At 38.1% G+C, this 22,721-nt stretch overlaps 2 protein-coding genes across 2 annotated transcripts; both read right to left on the reverse strand.

The window, feature by feature from the left end:
• Window positions 1–1,562: 1,562 nt before the first annotated feature.
• On the reverse strand, window positions 1,563–2,142 carry LOC105713717 (keratin-associated protein 8-1). Its single transcript, XM_012447487.2, has one exon. It carries the CDS (start codon window positions 2,086–2,088, stop codon window positions 1,897–1,899), a length of 192 nt encoding a protein of 63 aa, XP_012302910.1. The 5' UTR covers window positions 2,089–2,142; the 3' UTR covers window positions 1,563–1,896.
• Window positions 2,143–21,286: 19,144 nt separating this feature from the next.
• On the reverse strand, window positions 21,287–21,994 carry LOC105713707 (keratin-associated protein 7-1). Its single transcript, XM_012447479.2, has one exon. The coding sequence runs from the start codon at window positions 21,931–21,933 to the stop codon at window positions 21,670–21,672; it is 264 nt and encodes an 87-aa protein (XP_012302902.1). The 5' UTR covers window positions 21,934–21,994; the 3' UTR covers window positions 21,287–21,669.
• Between the last annotated feature and the right edge of the window lie 727 nt (window positions 21,995–22,721).

The raw sequence follows: 22,721 nt of genomic DNA on the forward strand, positions 1-22,721 counted from the left end.
TCAGTTTTTAAAAATAATCATCAAATAATGTCAAGTAATGCAGGTGCACTAGGAATTTGTGCATTTCTATGCAATAGGAAAGAGTGAATTTATAAAATCCTTCTATAATGTACTTTTTCCTTTTAGCAGATCATGGCATTTGAGCCTTTAGCACCAGACTACTGGATATCTACTTAATAGATTCTTTCTCTATCTAAAAATAGTAGGCATTTTTATAGCCAAAGCAATCTTCAGTTCGAAACTTTCTAGCAACCACTTATTAACTCAAGTTGAAAGGTGCTAAACACAGATGTTGTACCTCCTGTTCTCCTTTAGGGATTTAAAGAATGTTCCACCCTCTATACTTGTCTTGTTGAGATGTCCTAGGCACCTTGGAGTAAAAGCCTTTCTTTTATCAAGACTCAGTGTCATAAATAAATGGTGTGGGTGGGTGGGTAGTGTACATCTGTAATGATCTGAAACAGTGCTTCTTAGAGTGTGGACCTCAAACCACCTGTGCTAGAAGCCCTCAGGAGCTTCTTAATTTAGATTTCTGGCCTGGCAGGTGGCTCGCGCTTGTAATCCCAGCACTTTGGAAGGCCAAGGCAGGAGGATCACAAGGTCCAGAGATTGAGACCATCCTGGTTAACACAGTGAAACCCCATTGCTACTAAAAATACAAAAAAAAATAGCCGGATGTGGTGGCACATGCCTGTAGTTCCAGCTACTCAGGAGGCTGAGGCAGGAGAATCGTTTCAACACAGGAGGCAGAGGTTGCTCTGAGCTGAGATCACATCATTGCACTCCAGCCTGGGTGACAGAGCAAGACTCGGTCTTAAAAAAAATTAAAAGTAAAAGATTTAGATTTCTAGACCTAACCCCAGATGTACTGAGTCAGAATCCCTAGGCGCAAGGCATGGGAATCTAAATTTTAAGTCAGCTACTCAGGTAACTCTCTTGCATACTGCAATTTCCAGAATACTGGATGAGATACTCTCAGAGGTCCCTTCAAGCCCAAAGTTTTATATGTCAGTCATCATTACAGAACAAACTGATAATCTTCTAATTTCTGAAAAATCCCTGTTTTCTTTTTCTGTTCTATTTTAACCTGCATGTTTAATTAATTCACTGTTCTCAGCATGAGTTAACATGTGGCTGCTAGAAAGTTGCAAACTGGAAAGTTTGTTGGCTGCAACCTTGTCTACTATTGCTAAAAGCGAAAACAATCAGATATTTCCTGATTTTTTTTAAAAGATATACATTAAAGTATGGTGGAGAAAATACTCTCTTCTGAAATGACCTCTTCAAATAGTCTTTATATTTTTAGCTACAAAGTGAACCATATGCAGTATAACCTCTTTCATATATTCAATAAAAAAGCAGAGTTAAGTCAAATCTTGTTACCACCAAAATGTTTGTACTACCAGAAGCAGCTTTATCACACAGGATCAACAATTCTTTGCTTTCTCACTGTTCCTAATGCCCATATGAGAAAAATAAATTCACTCCCCCCGACCCCCAATGTAACAGAAAATATGCACACGCCAAGAAAGGAAACTTCACTCTAGCATGAGAATATGATGCCAGTTGAAACTAGTTTATTGAGATTTTGACAGACATGTCCACGACTTCATCATGACAAGTCATGAGTGTCATGAAAAATTCAAAAGTAGTACATGTCCAAGAGGGATGTCAAGTTTCCAAATATGTCCCAGAGAACATCAGCCAGGGGAGGCAGCATGAGGAAGCGTCTGGTTTTTCATTTTCCTCCCCTGGGTCTCGAGGCAGCTTGGAAAGCAGTGTCTCTGAGGTTGATGAGCAAATGAGGACTGAAGGAGTGGATACGGGAGGAACTTGGAGATGTGCTGCTCGACCTTCAAGGGAAAGAAGATTCTATGCCTCGGGGATTTCAGCCAATCAGTAGAGAGCAAATGGCCAGTATCTCCTGTAGCCGAAAGTCCCACAGCCGTTGTAGCCATAGCCGAAGCCATAGCCCACTGGGGAGTAGGTGCTGCCGTAGCCACAGCCCACGCTGTATCCCAGCGGGTAGCCATAGCTGCCCCAGTAGCATCCTGGGAAGACAGCACGGGAGAAGTTGTTGCAGTACATGGTGTCAGGAGTGGATGGCTTAGGTAGCAACGGAGTGCGTTTCCTCAGTGAGATGGATTCCTAGTCTCAGAACCTTCTTTATATACCCTGGCTGTGGTGTGTGGTGAAAAGCACAAGGCCCTCATTTTCATTCTTGACACCAATTTACATTCTGAAAAGCTCATTAACTTGTTTTGCCCTTGCTTATGATGTCTTTACAGTTGCCTAAGAAAGCTCTCATGTGATACAACGCAGGGAGAAGATGCCTTTAAAAAAATTACCTCCCTTCCTAAAAAAAATTATTGCCAGCACTTCAAAGCACATTGTCTTATAGACCCTATGTAACACACTGTAAGCAGGCATATAATATCAAGAAATACTCTGAGGTTATTAGCTGTCATGCAGTCCTCTTGCTCTCTGAATTTCCACAACACACAGTTGGAATTCAATAAATACATGTTAAATACATTAATAAATAAAATCACAAATGGATAGTGAATCCATCGCAAAATTCCCAAAATTAAAGTATGTCTTAGAATACGTGTGTTTCAAGGATTCTCTTTCTTTGGAGTATGAAAGACAAGTGCCATAGAACTCATCAGGAAAACTCTTTTTTTCCTCTATCTACAGCTACCTTGTTTGGGAAACTGGTTAAACATGTAATCTTAATGACAGTCCCCTCCTAAACCATACCCAATATCACATTTCTAGAAGACTGCTCTAATTCATAGTATCAAAATAGTACTAAAATTAAAAATGGAGTATTTGGATTAATTCTTGTACTGAATTGTCAAACAAATTGAATTTTATAGCCTGAAACATTTTCTAAACTAAATGTTGAAACTAATAAGGTGAACACAGAAAAATGAATGAAAAAATTATCATAAAATTTAGAATATTTTTTCTCCGAGATCTGATAAAACCAGATTGTCTGAAAAATGTGATGATATTATAAAGGGCCAGATGACAATATGAAATTAGTTGTTTCACTTTTAGAATGATCATTCACCCCAGGATAAAGAAGGAATGTTATTCCTCTCTAAGCAGAGAGTTAGTTCTCAAATATGAATTAAAGAAGGGAGAAGGCTGATCAAAACTATCTTGGATCATGTAAGACCTGATATCTTATTCCCAGACACCTGCGTTAAGATTTCTTACAGTGGCACTTAGCGGAGAACTTACAGAACAAATAGCCGAAGAGGACACATGGAACAGAAATAGGCATAGAGATAACAGGAATCATTCTAGAAAGCCACAAAACAGGTATGTATTACACATGAGCTCCCCTAAATTTTACTCCATAAACCAGAGGTAATTTTGTTCCCTGCTATCAGCAGCTCAAAGACTGAATCCAAGAGCAAGACTGAATCAAAGACTGAATCAAACAGATCAAAGACTGAATCCAAGAACAAGATGAGACACTTGGAAAATGCAAAACCATGCCAGTGTTCTAACCAGTAGTAGATTAATTATATCAAAGGCATTTTTTAGTAGATACTTAGCATTTTTTTTAGTATATTTTTAATTTTTTTTTTTGAGGTGGAGTCTTACTTTGTTGCCCAGACTGGAGTGCAGTGGCTATTTTGGCTCACTGCAGCCTCTGCCTTCTGGGTTCAAGCAATTCTCCTGCCTCAGCCTCCCACGTAGCTGGGATTACAGGCACGTGCCACTATGCCCAGCTAATTTTTGTATTTTTAGTAGAGACGGGGTTTCACCATGTTGGCCAGGCTGGTCTCAAATTCCTGACCTCAAGTGATCCACCCACCTCGGCCTTCCAAAGAGCTAGGATTGCAGGCATAAGCTACCACACCCAGAGATTTTTTGATACAGATATGCAATGCTTAATAATTACATTCTGGAGAATGAAAACACCTACAGTACCCTGCTTCTTGAGCAAACCTGGATGGCCGCCTATGGGGATTCAGCATTTAAAATTCAAACAATACATGTGGCTTAAAGCTAAATAAGTTCAGGGAATTGAAATTAGATTTATTCCCAGAAAGTAAAGGTATTCAACAGCAGATTATTCCCTAAAAATCATAGAATGATTTACGTTCTCTTTCTACTGGCATCACATTGCTGTGTTTCATGACGGAAAATTTGGTAATGTTAGGAAAAAAGAAAAATTAAACAAAAAATAGCATTGTATAATGGAAAATTTAAAATTTTGAATTAATATTGTCAAAGGTCAGTTGATGCTCTATTTAAATGAATTCTCCCATTCACCTACCCAATCTGACAAGATGCTAGCCTTGCCTTCTGCAGCACAAAATCTAGCTCTGTACATGAATAGTAATTAAAATATGTTGTCTTTTTTAAAACTTAAGCCCTATTTACAGAGAACAGCTTGAATTTTCTCTAGAAAGTCTACAGAAAATTCCAACAAAAGAAAATTTTAGGGAAACATATCATTTAGCAACAAGTCATTTAAAACTTAATAGCAAACTTAATCCTATATTGAGCCTATGAAAGCTTTATTCTGATATTAGGCTTATTAAAGAAAGAGTCAGGTTTTCATAAAGCCTGAAAAGTATACAATGTTGAGAGCCCTCTTTGTTAAAAAGTACACAATATGACAAATATAAAATTAAGTACAAAAGTAAATATTTGTTAAGATGCTTAAAAATCATGAAAAAAATTTAAACACTAATAAAAAATACAAATATCACAAAATTCAGAGAAAAAATATTATTTGTATTATGAGTTGCCTGGCACACTACTGTAATAGTTTTCTTTCCCACAGGTTAGCTTCCAGCTCCATCATTTAAAACTGTTTTCCCCTCCACTACTCATCCTGTGCCCTGTGCCATGGGAAAAACTCAGGCTGAGATATGGCCTCTGGTCCTGCATTTTCACATCACACACACTGGATGGATCAACAGAGTGGTGGCAGAATTCCTGGGAGCCATTCCCACATAAGAATGACTAGAAGTAGCCTAATTAGATGCAGAAGTGGCTGCAAAACACATAAATATATCCCACCATGCCCAGACTGAGCGTATCACTGACTCTACTTCTCCTTAACCAGATCCTAAAAATGTCCACCGTCTCTCCAGTGCCACCCTACATGAGGGGAAATGTGATTGTGAGGCAGCCCAGTGGAAAGCAGCAGCATTTCAAACCAATTGCTGTTAAAATATCTCCTTTTGTAAATGTTCCCCCCAAATAAGCTATGTAACATGAAGGTTTATGAAAAAGAAAAATATATTCTCACATGTTAACTAGCATGGTAATAGACTGATCATTGATGGGTATTTATTGGCTTGGATAAAATTCATGACCCTCTTCTCTTTTAATAACAATCCTAAAATGTTGTTTAATAAATAATTTGACTTTTTCTTTCATATTTCTTTGATTTCAAATAAGACATGTTATAAATAAAGATAAGAAAAATTCCTGCTTTTTGACTTTCTATAAGGGAGCAAGAAATATATTGTGTACAAATTTCAGAAACAGAGTCAATTACAATATGCACAACAAAAATGTTCCTGTCTTATCAGCTTCAAATATAATGTCTACACATTCAACATATTACAATTTATTAGAAATGAAAGATAAATTAGAATGGAATATTTTTGTTTGTTTTTATTTTTGTTTTCATTTTTAGTTTTTGTGTTTGTTTGTTTGGGTTTTGGTTTATTTTGAGACAGGGTCTTGCTCTGTTACCCAGGCTGAGCGTGTGGTATGATCATGACTCACTGCAACCTCCACCTCCCAGGCTTACATAATAGAATGGAATGTTTTAAATAAGTTTTAGAACATGTATCAGTGGTTACCATAGAATACAAAAACTATCTTCCACTCATTTTTTTAAACATCTATTCTTACAGACATTTATTGATCATGTATTATGTTCCATACATTGTGTAGGTGCTGAGGATCCAAAGATGAATGAGAAATGGTAACTAAATGAGAAATTACAAATGAATGAAATACCTGTTATATGTTCTTTTATATGTTCTAGCCTAGAAGTCCTACTGCCCCTTGTAAACTTCTGGAGTAAAGGAGACAGTGGATGATTTTACCTGAAGTAGGGGCTACTTGCAGGAAAATTTCAGCATGAAAGGAATAGATACATGAACTGGGTCTTGAAAGAGGGTATTTTACTGGTGGACATTGGCTAGGAAGATGGCTGGATATAGGGAATATTCCAGAAGGAGGAAGTAGTTTAAAGCAAAGTCTCAAAAATATTAAATAGTCAAGTGTCTTCCAGGAACTACAAATAATTCAGAAAGACCATAGCCTTGGATATAAAAGAATAATTAATGGAAGGTGGTGCTGGAAAGGCAGTCAGGGGCACATGTGACTGTATGTGCTGTGGAAGGAAAGGAGCCACTTTATACACTAAAATGGGAGTGACATAAACAATTTTACACCTCAGAAATATCACTACTCAGAGAGTGTGGAGGATGAATTAGAAAAGGGAAACCACAGAGGTAGAAAGACCAAGTTTAAAATTTTATTAGGAATGCTTTTGGCTGCAAGTTACAAAATCCCATTTGAAAGTTGATTAAACAGAAAGAGTTTATATTTCACAAATAATAGGAAATGAGAACATGAGTAATTCCAGGGTTGCTTCAGGCCTTGACAGTGTCAGGGTTCAGGGCTGGCTTCACGGTGATTCCCTCAGCAGGTACATACTTCACATTCTTATGCATCAACATCCAAACCCAGGAAGAGAAAAAGAACTTCTTCTCAACAATTCCTCCTCATTTTGTTTCAGGAAGGAATATGTTTTACATTTGTCCTCCCATGGATTTCCTTTGGGGTCCTTTGTCCAAAACTGAGTTACATCTCATGATTGAGTTATGGGGCAAGGCAGAAAAATGTACACCTGCCCTTTCTGCCTAAATGGTGTGAAGCAGGCTCTGGAAGCACAGAAAAAGATAGAAAAAAATGGTCATTGGATTGATAATCAATAGTGTTGCCACAAAAGCCATCACACTAACTTAGGCAAGACATAATGTGAGTCTAAACTAAGGTAGTAGCATTAGCAAGGGGGTGACTTTAAGAATTGTTTGGGAGTCAGATTTAACCAGTGTGGGGATAATTATCGTCTGATGGGATCATCACCCAATGTCACCAAGGGGGATTTTGACACCAGGCATTCATGAAAGACACTGTGAGAAGGAATGACAAAGGCCAGTACCTTCCAATCTTTTGGCATTATACATTCTTATAATGTGATGGAGTAATCTGACAAGACTCACGGAGAGGAGGCAGACATCCCAGGAGTTCTGGCACCTGAGATCCTGCCAAATCTGGCAGATCAGCCACACCTCTGGCACACCTGTAATTCATTACTGAGGTCCTAGAATTATGAAGCTCTGCAAAGTAATTGGGACAATTAGAGATAATAAAATAGCAGCTAAAGGACAATATTTAATAATTGCTACAAGGAAGCATACAAAGAACACAACTTCATGCTTCCAGAATGTCAAGTTACATATCCCAAGAAAGATGCTCGCTTAGACTTTCGATCTAAACTCCTAACTCTTGTCTTTCAGTTACTATTGCCTGATAAACAGATACTATGACCCTCAAAAGTGACTTTCTTTCATCTAATTTACTAACTTGCATATAAAATTTAATTATTGTTGTCTAGAATCTCATATTAAGCAACTGCATCTGGTTTTTGCTATGTAACCAAGTCACACCCATGCCTTAGGATGATGTCATCTGAATAAGAACTGACACTTAGGATTGCCCTGGGCATCCCTGCATGTGTAAATCCAATGTGTCACAACACACTGTCAGTTTTACCTTCTTCAAGTCTGTTGGACCCATTAATTTCTATACTGCCTCAATTGTTTCTTATTGTTTGTAAACGCCACACATTACCACAAAGTTGGTGGTTAAAATTTATTATCCCTACAGTTCTGGGTGACAGAAGTCTGAAATCAAGGTGTCAATAGGGCTGGTTCCTTCTGCAGGTGTCAATAGGGCTGGCTCCTATTCCTGTCAATGGGGCTGAATTCTGAGGGGACAATTCCTTTATTAGCTTTTTCAGCTCTTAGAGGGCATCTGCATTCCGTGACCCATGGCCACTTCCTTTCATCACTCCAATCTCTCACTTCTGTTGTCACATCTCCTGCTGCTAACTCTGACCCTCCTGCCTCCCTCTTTTAAAACCCTGCTACAATCAGATTCAAACCAAATAAGACTTCACTGAGACATATTGTAAATAAACTGTCAAAAAAAGCAAAGACAAAGAAAAGTTTGAAAGCAAGAGAAGAGATTCATCATATACAGGAGAACCTCCACAAGAGTTTAAGCAGATTTCTCAGCAGAAACCTATCAGGCCAGGAGGGAACAGAATGACATATTCAAAGTGCTAAAAGAAAAAACCTGCCAACCAAAGACACTTTATTTGACCAAGTAGTCATTCAGAAATGAGAGAGAGACAAAGATTTCCCAAACAATAGCTGAGGAAATGTATCATTACTAGGCCTGCCTTACAGGAAATGCTACAAGCAGTTCTTCAAGCTGAAATGGATGTTAATTAGCAATATGGAAATATATGACGGTGTAAAATGCACTGGTAAAGGAAAGCACATCGTCAAATTGAGAATATTCTGATACTGTAATGGTAATGTATAAATCACTTATAATTTTAGGATAAAGGCTCAAAGACAAAATTATTAAAAAGAAATTTAGCTAGGATAATTTGTCAGTGGATACATAATAAAATAAGGTTTAAATATTGACGGCAAAAATGTAAAGTGTCGGGGAGGCAGCAGAAATGCACGGCATTTGTTTGTGATCAAAGTTAATTTGCTATCAGCTTAAAGTAGACTTTCACCTAAGGCTCATGGTATTCCAAAGCAAAACCTGTAACAGTTATACAAAAGCCAAAGAGAAATGAATCAAAGCATACGACTTTAGAAAATCATCTATTTACAAAGGAAGACACCAAGAGAAAAGAGAGGAATAAATTACAAAACAACCTGAAGACAATTAACAAATTGGCAATAGTAAATCTTTACCTCAATAACTATGTTAAATGTACTGCCCACTAAAGACTTGGTCACTTTTAAGGATGCACACAGATTGAAAGTGAAGACATGGAAAAAGATATTCCATGCAAACAGAAACCAAAAGAGAGCAGAAGTAGCCTCAGACAAAATAGACTTTAAGTCACAAACTGTCACAAGAGACAAGGAAGCTTATTATTTAATGACAAAGGGGTAAATTTATCGATACATATAATAATTCTAAACACATATGCACCCAACATGAGACCTGCTAAATATACAAAGCAAATATTAATAGATCTGAAAAACAGATAGAAATATATTTACAGTACAGAGCTTCATGCTCCATTTTCAACAATGAATAGATAATCCAGACGGAAAACCAGCAATGAGACATTGTACTTGAACTTAGACCAAATGAACCTAACAGGTGTATACAGATAGTCCATGCAACAGCAACAGAATACACATTCTTCTCAAGCACATACAGAACATTCTCCAGTATATATCATGTTAGGCCACAAAATAAGTCTTAATAAATTTAAGATTGAAATCATATCAAGCATCTATTTCAACTATAACTGTATGAAACTAGAAATTAATAACAGGAGGAAAACTGGAAAATTCACAAATATGAGGAACTTAACATCTTCTGAACAGCCAGTGGATCAAATGAGGAATGAAAAACATCTTGGCTGGGCATGGTGGCTCATGCCTGTAATCCCAGCACTTGGGAGGCCAAGGCAGGTGGATCACTTGGGGTCAGGAGTTCAAGACCAGCCTGACCAACATGGTGAAACCCTGTCTTCACTAAAAATACAAAAATCAGCTGGGCACGGTGGCACACGCCTGTAGTCCCAGCTACTTGGGAGGCTGAGGCAGGAGAATTGCACGAACCCCGGAGGTGGAGGTTGCAGTGAGCTGAGATCTTGCCACTGCACTACAACCTGGGCGACAGAGTGAGACTCTGTCTCAAAAAAAAAAGAAAAACATCTTAACACACTAAAAACAAACTAGAAAAAACAATACCAAAACTTTGGAATGCAGCGAAAGTTCTAAAATATAAGTTTATAGCAATAAATTCTACATTAAGAAAAATTAGAATTTCAACTAAACAACCTAATTTTATATTTAAAGAAACTAGAAGAAAAAGAACAAACTAAGTCCAAAGTTATTAAGAAAAAAAGGAAATAAAGATCGGAGCAGAAATAACTGTGGAGTCTAAAAAACATAGAAAATAGCAATGAAACTAAGAGATGATTTTTTAAAACATAAACAAAATCAACAAACCTTTAGCCAGACTAAAAAAAAGGGGAAAGAGACAAATAAAATCAGAAATAAAAGAAGAGATAATATAACTGATACTACAAAAATGTAAAATATCATGAGACTACTGTAAACAATTATATCCCAAAATAATTGGATAAACTCCAATAAAAGGATAAATTCCTAGAAACATGCTACCCACCAAGAATACATCATGAAGAAATAGGAAGTCTTAACAGACCAATAACAAATAATGACATTGAATCAGTAATAAAATATCTTCCAACCAGAACCAGATGGCTTCACCATTGAATTCTATAGAACATTTAAGAAAGAACTAATACCAATCTTTCTCAAAGTCCTTCAAAAAATTAAAGAGAAAGAAACACTTTCAAACTCATTTTATGAAGCCAGGATTACCCTAATACCAAATTCAGACAAGGACACTACGAGCAAATGAAATGATAGGACAATATCCATAATGACCATAGATGCAAAAATACTAGCAAACCAAATTTAAAAGCACATTAAAAGGATCATACACATGATCAAGTAGAATTTACCCCTGATATGCAAGAGTGGTTCAGCATACACAAATTAATCAATGTGATACGCTTTACACATTAATAGGATAAAGGATAAAAATTATTTGATCATCTCAATCAATGACCCAGCAATCCCATTACTGGGTATATAACCAAAGGATTATAAATTATTATATTATAAAGACACATGCACACATATGCTTATTGCAGTGCTGCTCAAAATAGCAAAGACTTGGGACCAACCCAAACGCCCATCAATGATGGACTAGATAAAGAAACTGTGGCACATATACACCATGGAATATTATGCAGCCATTAAAAAGAAGGCGTTCATGTCCTTTGCAGGGACATGCATAAACCTGGAAACCATCATTTTCAGCAAACTGACACAAGAACAGAAAACCAAACACCACATGTTCTCACTCATAAGTGGGTGTTGAACAATAAGAACACATGGACATAGGAGGGGAACATCACAAACCTGGGCCTGTTGAGGGGTTGGGGGATAGAGGAGGGATAGCAAGGGATGGGGGTTAGGGGAGGGATAGCATTAGGAGAAATACCTAATGTAGATGACAGGCTATGGATGAAGCAAACTACCATGGCACATGCAAAGCTATGTAACAAACCTGCGCGTTCTGCACGTATACCCCAGAACTTAAAGTATAATAAGAAAAAAAAAGAATTTGACAAAATTAAACAATCCTTCGTGATAAAAATTCTTAACAAATTAGGTATAGAAGGCATGTACCTCAACATAATAAATGAATAAATCAATAACAGTCTTAGAAATAAAACAAAGTGTTTCGATCGCTCCTATTGCTTTTAGGATATTTTTTAATCTTTAAACTAACCTGAAAGTTCTCAACTCCCTCTTCGCTAAGTTTTGCTGTCTTTTAGTTCTTCAAACAAACTGACACATGCTGTTTGTTCTGTATGGAATTCTCTTCCTTCCTCCCCTCCTGATCAACTCCCATGCAACCTTCACATGCCAGCTCAATCACTTCCTTTGGGATGCCTTTCTGCCATTCCTAATTAGCTGGAGCCCATCTGTAACATCACAGCAGCCAACCTCTTTCTCATATCTGTAGGACCGAATCGCAGTTGCCATATAACCTTCACTCATGTGATTAGTATCTGTCTGCCTCATTAACATCCTTGTTTCCATGAGAGCAAAATGGTGTTTTTAATCAGCCTTGATTCCTCAGTGCCTCGCTCACTACTGGGCATAATATAGGTTTCAATAAGTATCAGTTGAATGAATTAATGAAAGAACATTCTAAACCTAACTTGGCTACCTACTTGCTGTGAAGATTTAGGCAAACCACTTTCCGGGCCTAGTGTGACCCGACTCTAAAATGAGATGAGTTGACTTCCTGGGACGTCCCACCCTAAACATTGTATGATTCTGCTATCAAAATCATTGATGAGTTGATCCAACACTCTCTCATTGGAATTTGGTCAATTAGGCATGCGACTACCCGGAGTGCTTTTTCTCATCTTATTATACATTCCTACTAAGACAAACTAATGAGCTTCCAGCTGCCATCGCTTTGAAAAACAAAATGTAGTGACAGGAATCACAGAAATGTTGAAACCTTTGCAAGAATACCGTAAGAGTTTCAAAAGTTTAATCTGTGCAAGAATCTCCCAGGACACTTGTTTTAAATGGATATTTCTGAGCTCCATTCCTATAGATTTTGATTCTGTGCATCTGATGTAGGGCCAAGAAATCTGAAATTTTTTTTTTTTGAGATAGTTTCACTTTTGTTGTCCAGGCTGGAGTATAGTGGCGTGATCTCAGCTCACCACAAACCCACCTCCCGGGTTCACGCGATTCTCCTGCCTCAGTCTCCTGAGTAGCTGGGATTATAGGCATGTGCCACCATGCCTGGCTAATTTTATATTTTTAGTAGAGACAGGGTTTCTCTATGTTGTCAGGTTGGTCTTGAACTCCCAACCCCAGGTGATCCACCCTCCTCAGCCTTCCAAAGTGCTGGGAGGAATCTGAATTTTTAATAAGCAGACCAGGTGATTCCAATAAAGGCGGTACTTTAGTCAAACTTTGAGAAATTTGCAGTGCTCCTTAATAAGATACCTGAAAAGGCATCCTCTTTAACAAAACTTACAACATAAAATGGGATGGATGTGAAATGGTGAAGGAGGAAACAGAGACATTCTTTTAGCCAGGCTTAATGGCTAAGACTCGAGTTGATGTGACATCATTATGGACAACTGTGCTCCCAAGAGGACATCTGACAATGTCTGGAGACATTTTTCTTTGTCATAACTCAGGGTGGGAAGGGGTGCTACTTAGCATCTAATGGGTAGAGGACGGGGATGCTTTCAGACATTCTGCAAGGCACAGGACAGCTCCCACATAACAAAGAATTACCCAGCTCAAAATGTCAACAGAGCCGAGATCAAGAAACCCGAAGTCAAAAATCACACCAAGTCAAATAAAATCACCAGGCAATATACAAAAAAAAAAAAAGAAATCTTTCATGTGACAGGATCAGAACTTGCTGACCAGGACTTAGGCTAATTTAAGACACAATTTCAGTACCATGCTACCACAGCACTTTTAGGGATAAGCCACGTTTGTGAGGCTTTGTGGTTAATTATCACAGCAAGCATCTAGTTAACAAAGTTTAACTTCATTTGATTCAGAACCTATGTGGTTTTTCTTAAGAAATAATGTGATACCACAACAATGCCTAGATGCATAATAGATTGATGGACTCTGGTTAGAAACACCTCATATGTGATTCATAATGAACATGAAAAAGCAGTTCAAAGGAAGGCACGTTTCTGCAGCATGCTTTTTACCACTGTAGAATAGGAAGGTCAGTTTGGGCATCCATCCTCTATTCTTGGGGATGCAAAATGGAGAAATTAAGGTCCTCTTCTTATGACACAAAGGCAGAGTTAGAACCAGCAACTGGAATTGTGTATAAATTTAAATCAAAGCACCAGCCTGCAAGCTGAGTTAGCGGAAAGGGTTACAGATATGGTCAGTTGTGCCACCTCAGGGTGAAGATGAACTCACTGAAGAATAGAATCATGATGCTTCAAATCATTTACTCATTGACTGGCCTTTGGGAGACCAAGGGCAAATCCTTCTGACAATCTTTAAAATAATGCTTCCTGTTACTGGCAAACAGCAAATGAAATGGCAAGCTCAAAGCATTATGTTTTCGAAGTCTTCACTGACCAAAACTAAACACAAATGAAATTTAAATTTAACCAAAAAGTATGAACAGTTACAAAGATTTCTTTCTTAAAATTTAAGGTTGTTCATAAGGAAAGTCATAAAAATTCTGAAGTTGTGTCCTAGCGCATTAGACATGGAGGCTTCAAAATGGAAATCAGAAGGCACACTTGCAAAGTAGATTACTAAGAAGGGAGGATAGTTGAAAAGGGAAAAAAAAGAAACAGGATACGGTGGTGCAAATACCATTGTCAAAGATAATGTCAGAAGACTCAGAGGCAAGTCACTAAAAAGGAATTGGTGTCTGAACAATAACAGCTTATTTTGAGAGACAGCAATGCTTGACATGTTTAGTTTTATAGAACACCCAAAGAGTTCCCTGCCTAGCAAGCTTTAGAATCTGGAAATATTTCCTTTTATCTAATAGAAGTCTCTCCTGCTACAATTTTAAGTTCTTTTCCTCTATCCTCAATGGAAATGAAAAACATAATCTGATTTTTCTGTAAATAGCAATAAAAAAATAGAACAAAATTATAGGAAAAATAATAAAAAAGAGAAAACTTTCTTTTCTTGATAAAAATATTAATACTATTTCACCAATTATTTTAAGAATCAACAGTGAGAAGTATCTCCCTTTCTGCTTCCTTTGGGATAAGAGTCAACAGGACTGGGCCAGTCCTGAAATTCTATGTGCACACAAATCACCTGAGAATCTTGTTAAAGTGTAGAGTCTAATTTAATAGAGGAGAGGCCGGAGATTGTGAATCTTGAGCAAGCACAAGATGATGCCAATGTTTCTTGTCTGCAGATCATATTTTTTTTGAGACAGGGTCTCACTCTGTTGCCCAGGCTGGAGTGCAGTGGTGTGACCATGGCTCACTGCAGCCTCAATCTCCCAAGGCTCAGGCAATCTTCCAACCTTAGCCTCCTGAGTAGCTGAGGCTATAGGTGCACACCATCATGTCTAGCTAATTTTCATAGTTTTTATTTATTTATTGTTTTGTAGAGACAGGGTTTCATCATGTTGCCCAGGCTGGACTCAAACTCCTGGCCTCAAGTGATTCTCCCACCTTGGCCCCCCAAAGTGCTGAGATTACAAGTGTGAGCCACCATGCCCAGCCTGCAGGCCATATTTTAAGTAACAAGAAATTGGGCTTTTTCTCTACGGTTTTAAATAATTATATTAATTCAAAAAATATTTATCAGCTGGGTGCAGTGGTTTATGCTTGTAATCCCAGCACTTTGGGAGACCAAAGCGGGTAGATCACCTGAGGTCAGGAATTTGAGACCAGCCTGGCCAACATGGAGAAATCCCATCTCTACTAAAAATTAGCCAGTCATGATGGCAAGTGCCTATAATCCCAGCTACTTGGGAGGCCGAGGCATGACAATTGCTTGAATCCTCGAGGTGGAGGTTGCAGTGAGTCAAGATTGTGCCACTACACTCTAGCTTTGGCGATAGAGAGAAATTCAGTCTCAAAAAAAAAAAAATTATCAATTGTCTGGGATCCAGAACACAGGTTATGTAACACTGAATGAAACATGGTGCTTGACCTCAAAGAACCTACAGAATACATGGCGTAATGAGGGAATCACAGCCATCAGCTAATGAAGGCACCAGTAAGAAAGATAAACAGCAGCCCTGATAACACTAACATTAAACTAGAGCATCCCCTACTTCCCATCTGCAACTTCCAGAACAGCAAATCAGATGAGGTCAGGCTGTGATGACACTAGAGTGAGACAATAATCAGACCCCTCTGTAATCATGTCTGAGAAGGGAGAAAAACAAGTGCCGTGAGCTACGCAAACCACAACAATGACCACACATTGCCTTTGATGACTGCTGCTTCTTTACCAGTTACAAACGTAGCCTTGTTCCACCTCCTAAATAAAATTATTTGAAACTAGAATAATGTTCCCCCAGAGATGTCATCATTCTAATCCTACGAGTATGTTATACAGCAAGGCTGAATTAAGGTTGCCAATCTGTTGACCTTAAGACAGGGAGATTATCCTGGATTACCTGGGCAAACCCAGTGTCATCACGAGGGTTCTTATAAATAGAAGGGGAAGACAGGAGACTCCTGGATACGTATCAGAATCAAAGACAGAGCTGAAAGGTGCCGAGCTGCTGTCTTTGAAGAGAGAAGAAGGAACATAGCCAAGAAATGCAGGCAGCCTCAAGTGGAAAATGCAAGGAAGTGAATTCTGCTCTAGACCATCCGGAATGAGTGCAGTGCTACCAACACCTTGATTTGAGCCCAGTAAGACCCATTTGGAACGTCTGACCTCCAGAGCGATACAAGAATAAATTTGTGTTGTTTTAAGCCACTAAATTTATGGTAATTTGTGACAATGGCAATGGGAAATGAATATGCAATGTAGACGAGACCTCTGCCTCCTTCAATCTTCTGGAAAATCACCTAATTCAAGCCCAAATCCCATAACGAAACCCTCCTCACACTCTCTTATTGAGATATCTTGCAGATTCTCATGTTTTGTGGTCTCCGCTGTGACAAGTTAACGAGCCTAACTTGTTTGACTATAGGCGTGTTTCTGGTGCTCTTGGTTAATGGGCTTCAACAGCGCAGTGTGAACAATATGACATCAAAGTAAACAGAGGTAAGACTGTTCACCTGGGAAAAGGAAAGCACCCTGCGGTGGAGGAAGACCTTGTGAAGGACCTGTAGGAGTTCACTAGATTAAAAAGAATGTGGAAGGGAACAAAAAACCATGGTAGGCCTCACCGCAGGGGAAAAGGAAGCCCTTTAAGATGTAGGAAATAAGGCTAGAAAAATTGGTAGATCTGCGAGCGTCTACTTGATCATTGTCCTGAAAGCTGTGGAAATTTTTTTTTAAAATCACCAAAGAGTTTGTGGAAAAGAGCTACATAATTAGACTTGCATTTTGAGAGATTATTGTGCCTGCTGTGTGGAAGATGGATTGGAGACTGCCTGGCAGAATGAATAAGTAGCTAGGCTACTAACCCAGGCAAGAAACGATATGGGTGTGACTGAGGCAAAAATCTCAGGAATGAAGTCCTGACAACATTTCTTAGAGACAGTGAGAAGGGAAAATCTAAGGACTTGGTATTAAGATAAAGAATAGAGCCTAACAATTATTAAAATCTTTTTGGAAAGCTTGTGAAAACTCTAGTGAATCCTCTTCCCAAATGAATGATACAGTCTGAAACAAATTATTTTACTTTTGAATTTTGGCATCTTCAGTAATAGGAGGATAATAAAATCTACCTCTAATAATTATTATGCAAATAGTGAAACTGTCTATTATTGAATCTGTCACATTCTTGCTGCAAAAGAAAGCCAGTTGTTGTTGTGACTTGTTAATCCATCCTGACCCTCTTTAAGGAATTTGTGGTTTTTAGGGGCAAGTTGTCAGAGTTACCTACAGATTTCACCCTCCTTATTCCCCAGAAGCCATGGACAGCGGGGGATGGGGAGTTGGGGAGAGATAGCATGGGGAGAAATGCCACATATAGGTGAAGGGGAGGAAGGCAGCAAATCACACTGCCACGTATGCACCTATGCAACAATCTTGCATGTTTTTCACATGTACCCCAAAACCTAAAATGCAATAAAAAAAATTATAGCAAGGGAGTGAAGGAGTGGAAGCCAATAATGACAGAGAATTGTACGAATGATGTCAACTGAAGAAAGGTTAACTACATTTCTGGAAGTTGCAAAGGAGATGACCGAAGATCACAAATAAAGAGGAGCCATAGCAGAAACTGTGACAAGGGGGAGCTAAAGGAAGGAGCAAGCCTTCAAGCTCCCAGAGAGAACTGAGATTCGCAGCACTAAGAATAATAAATGCCAGGATTAAGGCTGAAGCAGAGGAAAGGTGACATGAAATCTAGTTGAGGAACAGGGAGAACTGAGGCCGCTGGTATAGTCACACAGAAGACCTTTATACTCTGGCATTTGAAGACCTTCCTCCTGCCAATAGGTCAGCCTCTCTTTTACATTAAATGCAAATTCTGCCCCTCAGTGAATTCTGTTCCCACACACAGAGCTCTAGTGCAGCTTCTGAGTGTGTCATTCTTAAATCAGAAGGACAATTAAGAATCATAGCAATGATTGTCATAGCATATGGTATGTAGCGATGACAGCACAGCATTGAGCTCCCTTAGCAACCATATCTTACTTTTTTTTTTTTTTTTTTTTTTTGAGATGGAGTCTTGCTCTGTCGCCAGGCTGGAATGCAGTGGCACGACCTCGGCTCACTGCAATGTCCACCTCCTGAGTTCAAGTGATTCTCCTGCCTCAGCCTACTGAGTAGCTGGAACTACAGGCACGTGCCACCATGCTTTGTATTTCTAGTAGAGACAGAGTCTCACCATGTCAACCAGGATGGTCTTGATCTCTTGACCTCAGCCTCGTGATCCAACTGCCTCAGCCTCCCAAAGTGCTAGGATTACAGGCATGAGCCACTGCACCTGGCCCTTACTTTCTAAATACCAATTTGCACTTTAAAAACTCAGGACTCCTAGGAGAAATCCCTGATTCTATGATTAGAGCAGAAAAGCCCAAGATGAGCCAGGCGGGAATATCTTGTTGAGCCAGAAAGAAAGAAAATGATGAAATAGTGATAGAGGACATTTCCAAAGGACATAGAAGCCAGCACAAAGGTATTCCCACTGTCCAAATCTGAGACAATTTGGAGATCAAAATAAATTTAGTGGATTATTATTATTATATGTTGAGTAAAATAAGAATCCATGAACCCCTACTTATATAAGTATTGGCACATATAAATAAGCAAACAAAAAAATAATAAATGGAGAAAAAAGAAAGTTCTTTCTTACAATAGAATACCAACTAATAAATGTAAAGGAATTTCTTAATATAAAATTAGAAATGTATGGATGAATCATAAAATTGACAAGTAAAATCTTGATGAGAAATAAGATATTTATATAGTGTCAAAGTATCAATGCACAAAGTAATTATTCATTACAAAGGGGAAAGAGCAACTTTACAGTAAGGAAATATGAAAGATACAACTTTCCCCAAGTGATTAAAGTTAGTATCAACCAAATTTGCATTTACCAACATGATGCGCCTCCTGATATGATGTGCTGGGAAGGATAAAGCATCACTTCTATGATGTTTCCAACAAAAGTGCATGATATAAATCTAATCATGAGGAAAGTCAAACCCAAATCAAGATAAATTCTGTGAAATGACTGCCTGCATTCTCCAAATTGGTTGAGGTCAAGAAAGGCAGAGAAAAGTTGAGGGACTGGTCCAGATTAAAGAGGACTAAGGAGACATACACAACACTGGACTGCGTCCTGAGGTGCAGGGGGAGGAAACTATAAAGGACGTTAGTGAGACAAGTGATTAAATTTGAGTATGCACTTTGGGTTAGAGAATAATATTATACTAATATTAAATTCTTAATTTGTATAGTTATATTGTCTTTGTTCTTGAGATAAATGGTATGATACCTGCCACCTATTCTGAGTGGCTATCCAGATGGATGGATGGATAGATAGATAGATAGATAGATAGATAGATAGATAGACACACTATATGCATACATCATATAGCATATATACTATTTGTAATAATACATTCAATGGAGAAAAATGTAAATCTGAGAATGCAGGGCTTTTTTGCACTATTACAGCTAATTTTTCATAACTTTGAAATTTTCAAAATAAAAATTAACAAAATACAAAAACATGGCCTTAAAATAGAAAATAAATGTTAATCATAAAGATAGAATCTAGAGTCTTATGGTTGATAGAGATCTCAAATCACCTGTCCAGTACCCAACACTCCTGGAATCTCTCCACCAACAGGTCATTCTACCTATGTATTGGAGTCTTGCCAGTGATAGTCTGTTTCAGCTTTAAATAGCCCTATTCTTTTTCCCATTTGCACAGCCATATTTATCTTGATATGTAACATGTACTCCCTCTCATGGTCATGTTTATATACCGAAGCTTTCCTTCTGTGCAAGCCTATAACAGTTTGTATATATACATGGTTCTTATCACAGGCTGTCTCCAATACTGAGTCCTGGGAAGTAAATGAGTAAGGAATATCTATCTGTCTTTGGGTAGTCATTTACAGCACATTGATTGACATAAAATAGGAGATTATTAAAAGCCCTTTAAATATTGAATAAAGTGTATTTGATTCTTGAGGGCAAAGATGTGTTTTAGTTATCTCTAAGATTTGTGTCCCCAAATCTTAAGCCAATGCTGTGTTATACTATGTGATGGGTGCCTCTTAAATGAATAAATCTTGAAGACAGTCAGATTCTCAGACCAAAAACACCTCTGCCTAGGTGTTTTTACAACTGCAAAACTATTAACAGAGTGTCCACAGCCCAATACTTGATACATGAACTTTACATTGGACAATACAATATTTTGCACCCATACAGCAGAGATTGAACAGGTAAAGTCAACGAACAATTAAGCACCTTCTCTCAGACAGAGGTGCAATAAATACATCATATGTAAATGAATGAGTTTTAATTCAAACATGATGTATTTTGCTTCAATAAAGTAGAGATTTTTCAGTAAGCAAGACAGGGAGCATTTCCTAAGTGCAGACCATATATCATTTCAAGTGCTTTTGATGGCAACTATTATTTCAAAGAATAAATGCTTCATTTCTAGTACTAGTTATATGTATAATCAAAAATGAAGAAAATGGAGAAAATAAAACCCATCTATCAAGAAAGATTAAAAATGGTATGTGATTTTAGCAGTTGGCTTCCCTTTATTGACCAAATTTTAGAAACTCCTAAAGATAGTTTAATAACTAAGTTGATTTAGTTCCAATTCTTCCAACAATCTGAGGGGTGCAAATCTCACCAGAACTGAGTTTTATAAGCAGTAGGAAAGAAGAAAGGAACCAAAATGGAATCGTGTCACTAACGAAAAGAGAAAAGAAAACATGTTTTAGCATTCAACAGCTAAGAAATGTTCCTGCTTTATAATCAGCATTGAGAAATGCCAATAATTTTGCAGTATATCTGGGTTAAATTTGGGACATTTTCAGGGAGTTTTTAAAATTGAAGTATCAATATAAAAATAAAAAATCATTAGACATCACCCTATCCTGACTATATAGTCTGAAATCAGAATAAAATGTGGTTAAAGTCAACCATTACAGGTTTAAATTGGTTGATGAATTCAAGAGCATAAAAGCAAAGTAAAATAAATAACCAGAACAAAAATGTTTATGCTGAAGGAAACAGATTTATTAGGATACTAACAGAAAATTCCCTTCCTACCCACACCCAATTTGTAATACATTAATGTTGATGTAGAAGTTAATAGTACATGAGCAGAGCAACCATGGGAGGCAAACTACTGTTTCACTGCTAAAATTCAAGTATGACAAAAAATGCATCTTGCTTCCTTTGGCTGTAGATGAGTATCAGTTCAGTACTTGAGTCTTGGGTGACTTGTCCTACAGCATCAAAGACAAGGACCACAGCAAGAGGTCAGCAAGAAGATGGAAGACATATCACCCAAGCACGTGGGAAGTCAGGAAGACATTGCTCTTCAGGTTGCAGAGAATTGATTGAGAGTCCCGTGGTCGCTGGAGCCATTGGTCCATCAGTAGGTGCTGTAGCCGAAGCCAGAGCCAGAGCCCCATGGCCTGTAGAAGCTGCCACCATAGCAGCAGTCCAGGTTGTTGATGTTGCTACCACCAAAGCCGTAGCCCAGGGAGCTGTAGCCATTGCACCCACAGCCATAGTTCAGGGGAGAGCCCAGAGGCACAACACAGTTCAAGGGGGTGGCTCTGAAGGTCCTGTGGAAGTTGGTTCCATAGCAGGGATACCCTGGGAAGTAGCTTCCGCAGCAGAAGTAACGAGTCATGGTGGCAGCAGTTGAGAAGGCTTTAGATGGATTGTGAAGGGTAAGTTACCCAAGTGTGAATGAAGTTCTCTTCTCACACAGGGCTTTTTATACCTCAGGCTGGTGGGCACAACACCTCTGCCTAAACATCTTCCCACTAATTTGCATAGGTAATCTCATTCTTTTCTAATAAGATGCTTATAAGGAATGCACAGACTCATTGCCCACATTTTTGTTGGCTTTTCTCTGTACTATTTTCAAAGCCAGTAACCATACTTGACATGCAATTGAATTCTTTTCATCAGAGTCCCATAGTTTAACTACTGTGCTTGATTGCATCATGTGAGACTCTTTAAATCTTCTGATTATAAACTCTTCCCAACTGACATAGCTAGACTAAAAAAGCTTTGGCAAGAATGCAAACACTTCAAGCCAAGACAAGGCCATCTATTGAGGTCTTTTGAACATTCTTTTGAAATATCAAACTGAAATTCTATAACCTCTTGAAATTTACTCCATGTGCCATTTTAAAACAATTGTATATCAACTGGTTAATGGGTACGGAGTTTCCTTTTGGAGTGAAGAAAATCATTTGGAACTAGACAGAGGTGTTGGTTGCAAAACATTTTGAATGTACTAAATATCACTGAATTTTTCACTTTAAAATGACTTGGTTTATGTTATACAAATTTTACCTCAATAATGTATTTTTAGTTTTAAAAATCATTGCTACACAAATCCATCCAAACAACTGTTTTTATAGAGGCTGCAAGGGTGCCAAATAATAAGTTGGCTGTGGACAACCTGCA

The sequence above is a fragment of the Aotus nancymaae genome, unplaced genomic scaffold, assembly GCF_030222135.1.
Source record: "Aotus nancymaae isolate 86718 unplaced genomic scaffold, 86718_ANA_hifiasm-v0.15.2.pri h1tg000022l_1, whole genome shotgun sequence".
Lineage (NCBI taxonomy): Eukaryota > Metazoa > Chordata > Mammalia > Primates > Aotidae > Aotus > Aotus nancymaae.

Bases quoted from the DNA above. Each gene is read 5' to 3' on its own strand.
- LOC105713717 (XM_012447487.2), bottom strand. From the start codon at position 2,088: ATGTACTGCAACAACTTCTCCCGTGCTGTCTTCCCAGGATGCTACTGG.
- LOC105713707 (XM_012447479.2), bottom strand. From the start codon at position 21,933: ATGACTCGTTACTTCTGCTGCGGAAGCTACTTCCCAGGGTATCCCTGC.